Raw genomic sequence first — 14,413 nt, forward strand, 5'->3', positions numbered from 1 at the left:
GAATGATGTTTGAAAACTATGAAGTGGTTTGTTATGTTATGATAATACATCATACAATACAATTTTAATTCGATTTTCTACAACACTGAACGAGAACAAAAAACATAAAGAACCCACAAGGTGAAGACAGAAAGATCAGAAAAATAAGCAAAACCTAGAGAAAGTTTTATATCATGTGCTGTAACTAACGTTTTGTGCCCATACTCCCACACTCATGTAAGCGGAAAAAACACTTCACCACGAGTGCATCTTATTCAAGAGAATAAAGTCACTAAAAACTAAAATTCACGGGCGCATCTTACCTGTAAATCATTCAATTCATCATGGTGAGCGCATGTGGCAAAGAGTACATTAAACCAGGGGTCGGCAACCTATTGTCGCTTGCGGGTCAAAATGAAGAATTGCAAGTCTTGGCGGACCGCACATATTTTCAGAAAGTTAAAAAACCGAACGGATGGCCATTGAATCACAATCATTTCACACGGATCAGAAGTTGATGTTTCGTGCACGCGCGGATACTGCAACAACTCGTGAACTCAACTTGGTCGTCTTACTTAAAGAAAAATATTTACAAATCACTGTTTGAAGATTAATTATGAGCGATAAGTTTGGGAAACCTCGATTTAGACGATGTGAATGACATTACTGGATTATTCAAACAGATAATGTAACACTAAAAATTTGTTGTGGGATATTCTCGTACAGGTATATGAGTTTCATTTCACGACGAAATAATGCAGGCGCAATAGATATACAAGCAGAGGAATATCAAGTATTGTCTTCATGAGATGTACTAGGGTACTGTGTACTGAATTGCAAGTCCTTTCTCCTTGTTTGCTTGCTTGAACGAGATAGTTTTATAAAGATACATATGAATAACATAATCTCTTTCCACGAAATAGCAAGTTTATTCATGTTATTTACAAAAAATACAAAGCACTTTTTAAAATATGATTTTGTGCTGAACCTTGGACAATAAGTCACTCACATGTGATAAAAAAACAAAAACAATTTGGACTATTCTCTTGCAAATAGCATATCTTTCTCATGTATACATTAGCATACAAACCAAATAACTGGAGGTGGGCAAAATCGAATATTTTTATCGAATACTGTAGATTTGAGTTTTTATTATTTTAACCTCATTAAATTTGCTGCTTGGTTTCTGTATCTGGTATCATCATATTTCGCTGAACTCAGCCATCAGTAAATCATATTCTAGTTTGGTCTTATTGTATTCAGCTATCGCCTCTTCAAGGTTGCCTAGACGGATGAAAGTACAAATTTTGTAAATAGGATTGTGTATAAATATATATGGTCCTCGCACGTTAACTCCCAACAAGTAGCCGCTGCTGCAAGCAACCACTGGTCATGAAATAACCCGAATATATAAGGGTTTCAATTTAGTTTAATCTGGTACATTCGAGTGATTTCAATTCCTTTTGCGTCAAACATCCTACTATGCATGAGTCCAATTTATCATCTTTAGGGCCCAATTCATGACAGCAATGAGTTTTCTGTCAAGTTAAAACTTACTCTCTATTTCTCTTAGAACTTCGATTTGTTCGTCTGATCGGGAGATGCTTTCATCAATGAGTTTTGGAAGCTATAATAAAAATGTCAGAAATTTCAAAATTGTTTGTGTAAAAAATAGATACTGATAATTAGCATTGAATTGAAAATTACTAATACTCCAATACATTTTTCGTGTATCGTTTAAAAATGTTAAAAATAATGAATATGTAAATATTCTAATTTTTTTGATTGGATTTGTCACTTCAAATCAGTGGTTCCCAAACCGCGGCCATTGGGGCCAATTACGGCCCACTTAACGGTTTAATATTGCCCGCCGAACTTGATTAAAATAGTTTACCAATTTGTGTTTTTACATTTTCGTTTTAGATTCCGCCAATTACGGCATTATCACAGTTTAAGCACATGTATATTTGTAACAGTTCAATTATACATACATCTTAATTGTACCTTGTTGGCGCTTACCTCTCCCGACCCGCGAATATATTTCCCCTTCTAATTTTGGCCCGGACAATCAACTTTGGAAACGCTCGCTTTAAATTATAACCTGGTTAGATGACCGACTAAATAAATAGTGTTATCACACAATAATTTTCACAAAACTTGAACATACTTCTTTACTTTTTCTTTCCAAGCTGTCTCTTTTGTCCTTCAAACTCGTATTTCCATTTTTCTTCTATTAAATGAAAAAAAATATTATTCAACATATACTTGATTATTTTTTAAACTAAATAATATACAACAAATAAGTCCTAAATATACCTTTACTGATGCAATTTCCGAAGATCTCGCTTCATTTCCGAGCTTTGAAATAAAATATAAAAAATTAACAATAGTACAACAATTGAGTTAAAAGCAAAAAAATAATCTTCGAAACAGCACTTCCTTCAATTAATTCAATTCAATTGAGAAATTCCCCATCCAAATATTTGGTTTTAAGACTCTTTATTAAGGTAATCTCTGATTTTTAGAATTCGGGCTAGGTCTTATTTTCGGGGAAACATGGTAGCTCTAGTAAGCGATGTTACCTGAATAATCCGTATACGGCAAACACTGTCACAAACAGCAGATTTCTAAACTCTAAAATTTCAATCTTTTAAATTAGGTATTTGAAACTTGGGTGTCGTAGCCCGATGACCAGTTTTAGTCCCCCGTGATTTCCCTTCCCCAGTAAAACTGTGTGTGATTATAATTTTTATTTTTTATTTACTGGTTAAAAAAATAATCTTGATTTGACCTAATAAACTGACCACTACTACAGATCCTTCAAGCGTTTTCACTCTCTGTTTTGATTCCATATCTTCCACTTCAAGCTAGACATAACAAAAATGCATTAAAGAATACTAATTTAAAATTCTGAGCCTGAGTAATTTTTCTGAAATAGAAGCATTTTAGGCTCTGAAAAGGATAAACAGGGTGTCCATAAAGTCCCTTTACAATTTCAATTTTGTTATGAAGTCAGTTCTCAATATACCTTTCAATTTAAAAAAAATTCAAGACTTCATGGACTATGTACGTACAACTTTTATTATTTTATCCTCTCATAAGTTTCCGATACGTGAGATGCGCTCACCCTTACTGTCGTTTATTAATTATTGAGTTGTGCAGTTACGAATATGAATTACTTTCTGATCTAGATCAAGGTATTGAAATCTCAATAGTCACAAATTAATAACTTAAAACTTACCTCTTCTATTTGCTGTTCCAACAAATCTATTTCTTTCTTGGACTCGTTGTGATGATCGTCGAGCTAAAATGATCGAATAATATTGAGAATACAGAAAACAATATATTCACGACTAACAAACGTATTCTCACCTTTTTCTTCAAGATAGCTACACGTTCATCGAAACTTTTAATTTTTTCCGCTAGCTGAAATTAAAAACACAAACAATTGGATTTATTATTCATGAACACAGCTATTAAAAAAATATGTTTTTTTTTTCTGCTTTTAATAAGCATAAGATACGGTATGAGGCGAATATACAAAGTAATTATCCAAAATTGCAAGTTCTTCTACAACAAAAAGTTGAACGGGTATGTTTCGTTAAAAATGTGTATTTGACATGCGAAAAAAAATGAAATGCGTTCGCGGAACAGCCGCAAGGTGCGCGAAAATTCGGTTAGGTCGTAGCAAACAAAAACCAAATCCCATAGACCTGATAAAATTTTGAAATGAATGAAAGTAATAGCCTTCTAGCAAAAAATTAAATTTTTAGGCACTGAAAATTTCAAAGCAATCGGGGAAGTAATTAAATAGAAAAGCGAATTTCTCTTAACAACAATAATAAGAAGAATGAACAAAGAACAAGAAAAACTATAGCGACATAATAACAAAACGATACAGCGGCCCACTAAGTGTTCAATAATATACAGCAATAAATTAAGTAGCTTCTCGTTAGTTAGTATTTCAGTAATGATATACAGTAGTTCGGGTACTTCTGAAGTAACCAAGATGGCGGACACCGTAACGTAGTGTGTACCAGGTTAGGGTTAGGCCATAGTTTCATTCCAATTTTCCTTCGTTTAGTTCTATTAGAAGTTTGGGGACTATCAAGTGACTCCCGTAGTGTTTGTACCTGATATTATGGCCTAACCCTAATCTGGTACACATACTACGTTCAGGTATCCGCCATAGTTTGTAACAATTTTGTAACGATTATTTCAAAGTAAACATTGCAGTATATCTACGGACAATATCTCAAATTAATCAATCAAAAACTTACCTCTGCTTCATCCGAAGTTTGCATTGATTTCCTACAAAAAAAAACAAAAGAAATAGGTTATTCTAATTATAAATGATACAAGTTTTAATACATAGCTTAAATATCACTTGTTAAAAGTTCGATCCGTTGTATCTCAAAATGTTACGAGTAGCGGCAAAATTTGCTGCTCATGCTATTATCTTATCATATTTAAAGCAATTTTCAACAAAAAATTTAAAAAAAGTTTAATGATTACAATACATTCCTTCGGGAACTGCTGCTCTAAGCTATTGTGTCGAATATATTCTTGATGAAATCTCCATGCTGCTCTACCGCAATACTGAATTAAGATTTGAATAATTGTCTAACCATTTTAATGCTTGATTGTCCTCTTCCGTTTTTGTAAGAATCAGATTTATGCTTTGGAGTTGATTCTTTAGTTCACGAATCTTCTCGTCCATCAAACTACATTTTTCATCCGAAGCTTTAGCTTTTGCTTCCGCCTATAAAATTATTTTAAAATCATAAATAATGTTATTCAATTACTTTACGTGGATACGCTTCCCCTCTGGATTTCCCAACGCTTCTTTTATTTTGTTTAGTTGTTGAGTTATAGCTCACAGAACTCGAAAAAAAAAAAAATAATGTACAAATTCGCGTTTGTGATGATTAAATGCGCGTCCATTCTCCACGGCGGCGTTTGCACAAGTTATGATTTGAAAAGACGTGGGAATTCCAGAATATTTTGGTAATCGTTCTAAGACGTAGGAATCGTATTTTGCCTGCATTAGCCTCAAAAAATATTAATCGGGTAAAAAATAAGCAGGAGATCGAGCAATATCAAGTATATATATATGTGGGGTGTCCATAAAGTTTTGAAATGTTTTAAAATTGAAAAGGGAATTTATCGATATCATGTATTGTTTTGGCATTCACATATGTATTATATGAAGTAATACTTGAACAATTACTGATTAAAAAACAACAATCCTGGTTGAGATATAATGAGAAATGGGAGTCATATAAGGAAATTATTTAAAATTGTAAAAGGACTTTGAAACCCTGAAACCCTGTATAAATGAAATGGTAGCGTTTGATAAATGAAGCTGCCTCCCAAAGTCCACCGTATCACATGAATGAATAGAAACACGATTTTGTTAACAATAACAAATTGAGTAAACTTTTTTAATTTTTAATTTTTCTTTTTTTGCTAAATGTCAAAATGTAGTGCAGTAGCATTGTAGTAGTATAGTATTCATATCTAGGGCTGGGCATTTTCGAATACCTGATAATTTCAGAATCGAATCGAATATTTTTTTTGAATCAAATCGAATCTCGAATATTTGGGAGATATAATTGTATGCGATTTTTTTTTATTGTAATTGGTCCGTTCAACGAATGAATTACTGAAAACGTAGAATATATCACTCAGACAGATTGCTGAGCGCTCACACACAATAAGAAACACGTTTTATCAATAACTTACTACAGAAAATAGTCATATTTCAGATGTGCATTGAAAAAATATGGCTTTAATGAAAAAAAAATTAAGAAATTCCTGTCGACCATTGGCGGTAAGGAAAAAAACAAGATGGCCGCAATTCGAAATATTGCTCTGAACCGATTCGAATAATTTATTATTCGATTCGATTCGAATATTCGATTTTAAATGCCCAGCCCTATTCATATCACAGACCTTGCCAATCGAATCGTCCACCTTTTCTGCTTCATTCTTCAGATAATATAGTTCTTCGTCTTTACTTTCAATCTGTTCTTCCATCGATTGAAGTTTATTCTTGAGGTTTGCTAATTTCCCTGCCATTTTTAACACCGGTTTTCTGGTTTTAATAGGGCTGGTAAAATCAAAAGTATTGTATAAACATGCTTTTTCGTTTGTTTCAATGAGTTGGCTGTATTTGTTAAAATTTCAATTATAGGCTGCGAGATTTGCTGCCATATTTCTCCGGTGGTTAGATTTCTCTAAAGTCCACTGTGAAATATCCGATAACAAAGATTAAAATTCTAGTTGTCTATGTATACATTGTCTAGTTGAAACGACGATAAAAACAAAGAAAGATACGGAATGGCGGGTAAAACGAACTTCACCTAAAGTTAGATGAAAGGTTAAGGATTTGGGCATGGAGTTTTAGGGTAGCAACTTTGCACCTATATAATCATCAAATAGAATTATAGTATTTGGAGTCTTGTTGGATAGTATACGACGTACTAAAGCCACTGAATTGCAGAAATTTCTACTTTTCATTCAATTAAGGTCGCTCCAGAAGTGTTTGTAACAATATGGAGGTAACTAATTTTGTTCGCCTAATTTACATCAAGTTGTGTAAATAGACGGAAACGTATGGGCAGGGGGGATATTATTTGGCTAACACAGACAGTCCCCAAACTCGTAATAGAACTAACATAAGAAAAATCGGAATAAAATTATGGCCTAACCCTAACCTTGGTACGGTACGTTACGCACCCGGTGTTCGCCATCTTGGTTCACATACTTCGGGAGTACTCTTAATTCAATACGCATGGGCTTTTTCTATTTTGAACTAACCCCATGAGATAATATTTTGTCCTATTCCAAACTTCAAATCACCATCTAGCTTGCAGCAATCTAAAAAGACGCCTTTTTGCCGTATTATTCACAAAATTAATTTTACAATTTGTTACAATAAAATTAATGATTTTGATTGAAAAAATGAATCTAGTGAAATCAATCAAATATTGTCATATTAGTGCGTGCGATTTTATTGAGTCTTTCATACCAAATCTACAACAAGATTTCCTTGTTTAAAGAAACTTTATTCAACTAAAATTGAAAGTCAAATTGAGACATATATAGTATTTATGATTTTGTCTATTCTACTCTCCCATCCCTACTAATCAGAAAATACATATTTTGTTGCTACAACTCACCAGCCACCGGGTTTCTGTTAGTCCGTGGACCGCGCTAAACCCAGCTGCAATGAATCACTACTCTAAACACGCATATCCTTCCGGAATAACTCGTAACAAACTCGGTAAACGCGTCTTTTCTGACCAACTCGATACGATGTATATTTCTTTCCCATTCAAACATTTTACCGACTCTTTCGAGTTCATTCATATTTTCCATTTAAACATCTTTCTTGACTGAATTTCTCGATTCAATTTACGCTTCCTGAATGACGTTTTTGACTTCATCTGCTGCCGAGCAATTAATATGTCGATGACACGATAGCCTTCCGCGACTTCTCGTCAATTGCAGCCGAAACATTGATGCTCTTTTAACTTGATGTATTATTATTTATGTTTACAATGTTTCATGCACGACGAAACTAATTATCTGAATCTAAAAATACGTAGCTATATTTCTCAGTCTTTCTTGAGGGCTTCAAACACTTTTGCACATAATAGTTTTCCAAAATCAAATACTTCTGTCCTATATTTTATTCTCCACCTATAAATATGTGCAAGCAATTATATCGTTATACGGTGAAGGCAGGTATTGATATTGTTTCCCTGTTGCTCGATTTGTCCGAAGTGGGGTTTCGTCTGCACGATCCGCCACACGATTTCTACCTAATATACTTGATTGATTATTTTTTTACCTAAATTATTGTGTGGCGTGATTAAGCTGGCACGTAAATCTTAATATGATTAATATCTCGGTATCGTGGTAGTACCACCGATGTATTAACTTGTTGCAAAGCAGACGTGATATATATTGTGTTTTTTCTAAACCACCATTGCTCTATTTATATGAGATTATTATATAGATACGCCACATACTACGCTCCGGTGTCCGCCATATTAATTAACATACTTCGGGTGTACCCTTGATTCAATAGGCGCTGATATTTTTACAATTTTGAGCTATTTCACGAGATAATGATATATTGTCCTATTCCAAACATCAAATAACCATCTAGCTTTCAGCAAACTAAAAAGACGCCTTTTTGCAGTATTATTCACATAATTAATTCTACAATTTGTTACAATAAAATTAATGATTTTGATTGAAAAATTAATCTAGTGAAATCAATCAAATATTGTCATATTAGTGCGTGCGATTTTATTGAGTCTTTCATACCAAATATACAACAGGATTCCTTGTTTAGAAAAACTTTATTGAACTAAAATTGAAAGTCAAATTGAGACATATATAGTATTTATGATTTTGTCTATTCTACTCTCCCATCCCTACTAATCAGAAAATACATATTTTGTTGCTACAACTCACCAGCCACCGAGTTTCTGTTAGTTCGTCAACCGCGCTAAACCCAGCTGCAATGAATCACTACTCTAAACACGCATATCCTTCCGGAATAACTCGTAACAAACTCGGTAAACGCGTCTTTTCTGACCAACTCGATACGATGTATATTTCTTTCCCATTCAAACATTCTACCGACTCTTTCGAGTTCATTCATATTTTCCATTTAAACATCTTTCTTGACTGAATTTCTCGATTCAATTTACGCTTCCTGAATGACGTTTTTTGACTTCATCTGCTGCCGAGCAATTAATGTGTCGCTAACACGATAGCCTTCCGCGACTTTTCGTTAATTGCAGCCGAAACATTGTTGCTCTTTTAACTTGATTTATTTTTATTTATGTTTACAATGTTTCATGCACGACGAAACTAATTATCTGAATCTAAAAATACTTTGCTCTATTTCTCTGTCATTCTTGAGGGCTTCAAACACTTTTGCACATAATACTTTCCCAAAATCAAATACTTCTGTACTATATTTTATTCTCCACCTAAAAATATGTGCAAGCAATTATATCTTTATACGGTGCAGGCATGTATTGATATTGTTTCTCTGTTGCTCGATTTGTCCGGAGTGGGGTTAAATCTGCACGATCCGTCTCACAATTTCTAACTAATACACTTGATTAATTACTTTTCTACCTAAATCATTGAGTGGTGTGATTAAGCTGGCACGTAAATCTTAATATGATTAACTTAATTATGATATTTTTCCACCTATAAATATGTGCAAGCAATTATATCGTTATACGGTGAAGGCAGGTATTGATATTGTTTCTCTGTTGCTCGATTTGTCCGAAGTGGGGTTTCGTCTGCTCGATCCGTCACACGATTTCTAATTAATATACTTGATTGATTATTTTCCTACCCTAAATGAATAATTAACATGATATCGCTAGCACGTATACGTGTCAGTGATTAATATATCGTCACCGTGCTGTATCACCGACTCATTGATAATTCGTTGCAAAGCAGATGTTGTATTTTTGCAAAGGCCATAACTCTATTTATATGAGATTTTCAGTATTGTATTTAGTTTTATACGAAGCTTATTCCGCTTCGAACAAAGCGCCACTAATATCTGATATTTTCGGTTCAATATTATTTGAAAAGACTTGAATTTTTTCGTTTCGGAATTCCCCACCTAATCCCTCTGTGACGTAGTCACCACCATACTAACCACTTGCAATAGTGCACGAGGAACCCTCGTGCGGTTCATTATCTTGCGTTATGTTGTATGCCAGATACTAAATGTACTAACTTATATTTCTATATTGTGTGATCGATATTTCAATGCACGAAATGCATTCAATGCGGATTGCGTATGAATAGGGCTGGGATTGGTTAACAGGGTAATCGGTTTACCGATTTTAGATTGTTAACGCTTACGATTTATTTTAACCGTCAACTGACATCTCAGGTACAAATCATCTTAGTGATGTACAATTTTCTTTAAAACAATTAGTTCATCGTCAATTTATCTCCTGTGACGTTAAATTTAAAAGAATATCACTTACTGTGTTTGAAAGGACCCAATAAATGTGACAAATAAATGAAGTACCAAAATTGCTGTTTATGAAAATTGACAAGGATAAATTTAGAATCAGTTTTCGATCAAAATATATTGTTCACGATTTTATTGCAAAATCGTGTATTCAATGTCATCCAACAAGTGCGTAGTTGATGCCGTTTTTCTTTATATATATCATAGTAGAATTTGCACATCGAACACTGAATATTTGTCACATAAATGACATTTAATAATGGAATCGGGTTTTACTAAAATACTTCCATAATTCCGAAGAACGCTGCATATCTTTGCCGCAGGTGATCATAAAACTATCGCGATTCGTCGATAATTACGAGCGATAAGATGACACGAAATTGTTTTATAGCCATTGTGACATAACAAGCTAAAATTATAACTTGTTACGTCAAACGTCACGCTACCATTAACCGGTTAATTTAACCCGGTTAACAGCTGTAGTGATTTCTCTGAAATTCCCAGCCGTCAAAATATATAATAAAAAAGTAAGTCGTGATACAAAGCACTGAGACGTATATTTAAGTTATGGAAAGTAAACAAGGTTAACTCAAATAGTATTCCGGAAAAATACTAGGAAATATAAGCAAGATAACTAAAAGTGGAATTTGATACGTTACACAAGATTCATACCGTAAACACTTTATGGATTAGCGGTTTGTAGTATTAAAATTGTTTGCTGAAATGTTTAATCGCTCATTGGCCTTATTCTTTGCCGATTATGTCAAGCACTCGCCAAACTGAATTCATTTTCACCATTACTGTAACTCAAAATCTGCCGTCGTTGCAATGAAAGCATTTTAGAGCTAACAATAACAAATAATTGATTAAATTAAAAAAAAAAACTACATATTTGGGAATAACCAAAATTGTAAGCGAATCCAAAATTAGAATCGAGGATAGTCATAATAGTACGTGCAATTTTCCATGTCCATAGTAACTTCACACCAGTATGGTGGCCCATCGTTGTCACGCGTAAAATTGAAAATAAAAATAAAAAATAAAATAAAAAACCGATAATAAAAAAATTTTTGTGAAAAAACATAAAAATAATTAAAAAAAAAATGAAAAAAAAAAATTAAAATTAAAAAAAAAAAAAATATATGAAAACGAAAAAAAAAAAAAAAAAAAAAAAATTAAAAAAATTAAAAAAAAAAAATTGAATAAAAAGAAAATAAAAAGGTTGACAACGATGGTCCGCCTCGTGGCCCATCGTTGTCACGCGTTTTTATTTTTAGAAAATTTGCTTCTGCTTGGGACCAACGTTGTCAGGCATAATCCTACGCGCACAAATGTGTTCCCTGGGTTTCAAACTCACTACTGATTTTCTTGAGCAATATTCAATATGAAAATGTTCTATAAATTCTCCATGCTACAAGTTCAACAAGAAGTAATATATTTATAATAATGATAAGAGAATATAGAATTGAATACGAAAATTCGGAAAATTTGTTTTTACGTGTATAAGGTAATTTGGAGAATGCTGCTTAACTACTCAGTTGTCTGGACACTCGCGATGCCGGTACCGTACCGTCTTACCAAATACCGGTAGTCGGTTATAGTCGCTTTGCGTCTGACCGTACCGGTAGCCATACAATCACTCATCATCTCCCATTCTTTCACGAGTGATTGCATGGGTACCGGTACGGTCAGACGATACCGTACCGGCATCGCACGAGTGTCTGAGCAGTTAAGCAGCATTTTCCAATTAAATTACCTTCTACACGTAAAAACAAATTTTCGTATCCAATTCTATATTCTCTTATCCTTATTATAAATATATTGCTTGTGGTTGAACTTGTAGCATGGAGAATTTGTAGAACATTTTCATGTTGAATTTATCGGATATTGGTCATGAAAATCAGTAGTGAGTTAGAAACCCAGGAAACACATTTGTGCGTGTAGGATTAAGTCTGACAACGTTGGTCCCAAGCAGCATAAAATTTTCTAAAAATAAAAACGCGTGACAACGATGGGCCACGAGGCGGACCATCGTTGTCAACCTTTTTATTTTCTTTTTATCCAATTTTTTTTTTTAAATTTTTTTTTTTTTTTTTAATTTTTTTTTTTAATTTTAATTTTTTTTTAAATTTTTTTGTTTGTTTTATTTTTCAATTTTTTTTTTTAATTTAAATTTTTTTTTATTTCTTTTTTTTCAATTATTCTTATGTTTTTTCACAACTATTTTTTTATTTTCGCTTTTTCATTTTATTTTTTCATTTTTTTTTTAAATTTTACACGTGACAACGATGGGCCACCATACACCAGCAAGTTAAAACGCAGAACACTCACACATTTTTAAGACAAATATTCTTTCTGATTTTGTTTATTCTTCACGAAACTTGCTTTACGCTCCCATCCCTGCTATCTAATACGTTACATTGGAACAACTCGCCAATCAGCAGATATCTACTAGTCTAGCTGCAATGAAAAACTACTAAATGCGCATATCCTCCCGGAATATCTTGTAACAACTCCTTAAATGCGTCTTTTCTAACTGACTCGCCTTTGTCACCAATGTACTTTGGTCACCATAACTCATGTGTTCGTGTTTCGACAAGACTTGAAGACAAACCTTTTTCCTCTTCAACGACAAATTTTTAAGTATTCCCAATGTGTACTATTATAGGGAAAGATTAGTCGTCTTACTTGAAGGAAAAAATTTACAAATGACATTTATTGTGACACTTTTTGTTGCATCACGCTTAAAACGTTTTTAACATCAGGCGGCACACTGGATGAAGCCAAGATTGAAACATTTTCAAAATAGGAATCACTAATCTGAGTTCTTAGCTTGTTGTTTGTAATTTTAATTCCGAAAATAATTCTCTGCACGCATATGTACCTCCAAACATCGATGTGACTTTTTTCGCACGGCTCGTCAACTTTGGATAGAGTTTTTCTTGAAGAAGATACTTTTTTTAAAAATCAAGCAGTGATACATCTCTCGAATAGAATATATATAAATTTATTTTCTCATTGCATTGCATCTTAAAAAATTCCATTTGAATATTTTCTGCGCCATTGAACCCTTTGCACTTAGCATAAACTTTTCTGCTATTTATAATTTCAAACTATAGGATCATTAAAGGAGGGATTGTGAATTATTTAATAAATTAGTCTGCACGTGTCTCACAATAAATCCTGTTACGTGAAGAATATAATCGTCAAAACAGCTGTTTCGTTAATAATAATTCAGTGAAACGTCGCATTGTTGATACATATAGTAGTAGACTGTTCAGAGCAGTGGTTCCCAAACTTTTTTGACAATCGCCCCCCTATAGTAGTTTATACAACTTCATCGCCCCCCCCCCCGGCAATACAAAAAAATGTCAGAAACGAATATATTACAGACCAAATAAGAAGACAAATCATAGTTTATAGTGTTTTTTAATGAAATAGATGAGATTGGTGTTCTTTAGCTTCTTTTTTATTGTGTCTAAAATTACCCCGTTTACTGGTGGAAAGGCTATTTTGTTGTTTTGATAGCAATAGTAGCACGGCTGAAACCCCTTTGTCACCATATAATAGGTCGGAAATGAAAGAATCCAGGGTTCTACCTCCTCAAACACCGCCGTGTACTCTTGCCTTATAGTATTTCACTTCCTAAATTCACTCTATTTCACATTAAAATGATAAAAACAAGGTTAATTTTCCCAAACTTATAATAATGATTTTTGTACATCTCATTTATTCGTACAGCATGATGACATGCACCAAAATACTTTGGTAAAATTCATCCTCGATTCCTCATCCTACCACGGCCTCCAGTCCGATCACCAGTCCATAATAAATCAGCCATTTGTTTTTGGATTCATGGACTCGGATGTGGAAGAAGCCGTGATCGACTATCGGCTACGGCCCAGGGGACGGCAAATTTTATGTCGCTCGCGGGACAAAATTCAGGGTTGCCATAATTTTTTGAAATTAAAAAAGGAACAGTGCGCGAAAACTGCGACAATTCGTGAACTCAACTCAGTCGTCTTATTGAAAAAATATTACAATGACATTTAATGTGGCACTGTCTTGTTGCTGCATCACGCTGGATAGCTTTACGACGCCAAGATTGGAATATTTTCTAAATGGGAATCACTAATCCCAGTTCTTTGCTTTAGGATATAATAAAATTTAGTCCAAACGTGTCTCACGATAAATTCTGTTACGTAAAAAAATGTAATTTACTCCTCGAGCGTAGATTATAAATAAAAAAATTTCATCGTCAAAACCGCCGTTTGAATGTTTACCCGGACATAGACTTCCTTGTTTACTTCGTAACATTGGCCAATCAGCAAGATGCAAAAAACGTGACAATGCCCATTTTCACATCCGCTCAGACACGCTCACTCAGACAGATTCTCAGGCGTGGTC

The 14,413-nt window shown here is 33.6% G+C and overlaps 1 protein-coding gene across 3 annotated transcripts; it reads right to left on the reverse strand.

The window, feature by feature from the left end:
• Positions 1-888: 888 nt before the first annotated feature.
• On the reverse strand, positions 889-7,656 carry LOC120345900 (uncharacterized). Of its 3 annotated transcripts, none has more exons than XM_039415487.2 (11): positions 7,164-7,656; positions 5,935-6,091; positions 4,608-4,741; positions 4,260-4,290; positions 3,352-3,405; positions 3,221-3,283; positions 2,784-2,846; positions 2,296-2,337; positions 2,147-2,209; positions 1,537-1,606; positions 889-1,263 (listed from the first exon to the last, which is right to left on the reverse strand). In XM_039415487.2, exons 2-11 carry the CDS (start codon positions 6,058-6,060, stop codon positions 1,181-1,183), a joined length of 729 nt encoding a protein of 242 aa, XP_039271421.2. In that variant the 5' UTR covers positions 6,061-6,091; positions 7,164-7,656; the 3' UTR covers positions 889-1,180. The 3 variants fall into 3 exon arrangements, with proteins under 3 accessions (XP_039271421.2, XP_039271420.2, XP_039271419.2); XM_039415486.2 differs by lacking the exon at positions 7,164-7,656 and adding an exon at positions 6,802-6,821; XM_039415485.2 differs by lacking the exon at positions 7,164-7,656 and adding an exon at positions 6,721-6,749.
• Positions 7,657-14,413: the final 6,757 nt, after the last annotated feature.

This window comes from Styela clava, chromosome 8 (assembly GCF_964204865.1).
Source record: "Styela clava chromosome 8, kaStyClav1.hap1.2, whole genome shotgun sequence".
NCBI lineage: Eukaryota > Metazoa > Chordata > Ascidiacea > Stolidobranchia > Styelidae > Styela > Styela clava.

Coding starts and splice junctions, on each gene's coding strand:
- LOC120345900 (XM_039415485.2), bottom strand. Junction 1,607..2,146: donor TGGAAAGAAAAAGTAAAGAA/GTATGTTCAAGT, acceptor TTTTTATTATAG/CTTCCAAAACTCATTGATGA. Junction 1,264..1,536: donor AGTTCTAAGAGAAATAGAGA/GTAAGTTTTAAC, acceptor TCATCCGTCTAG/GCAACCTTGAAGAGGCGATA.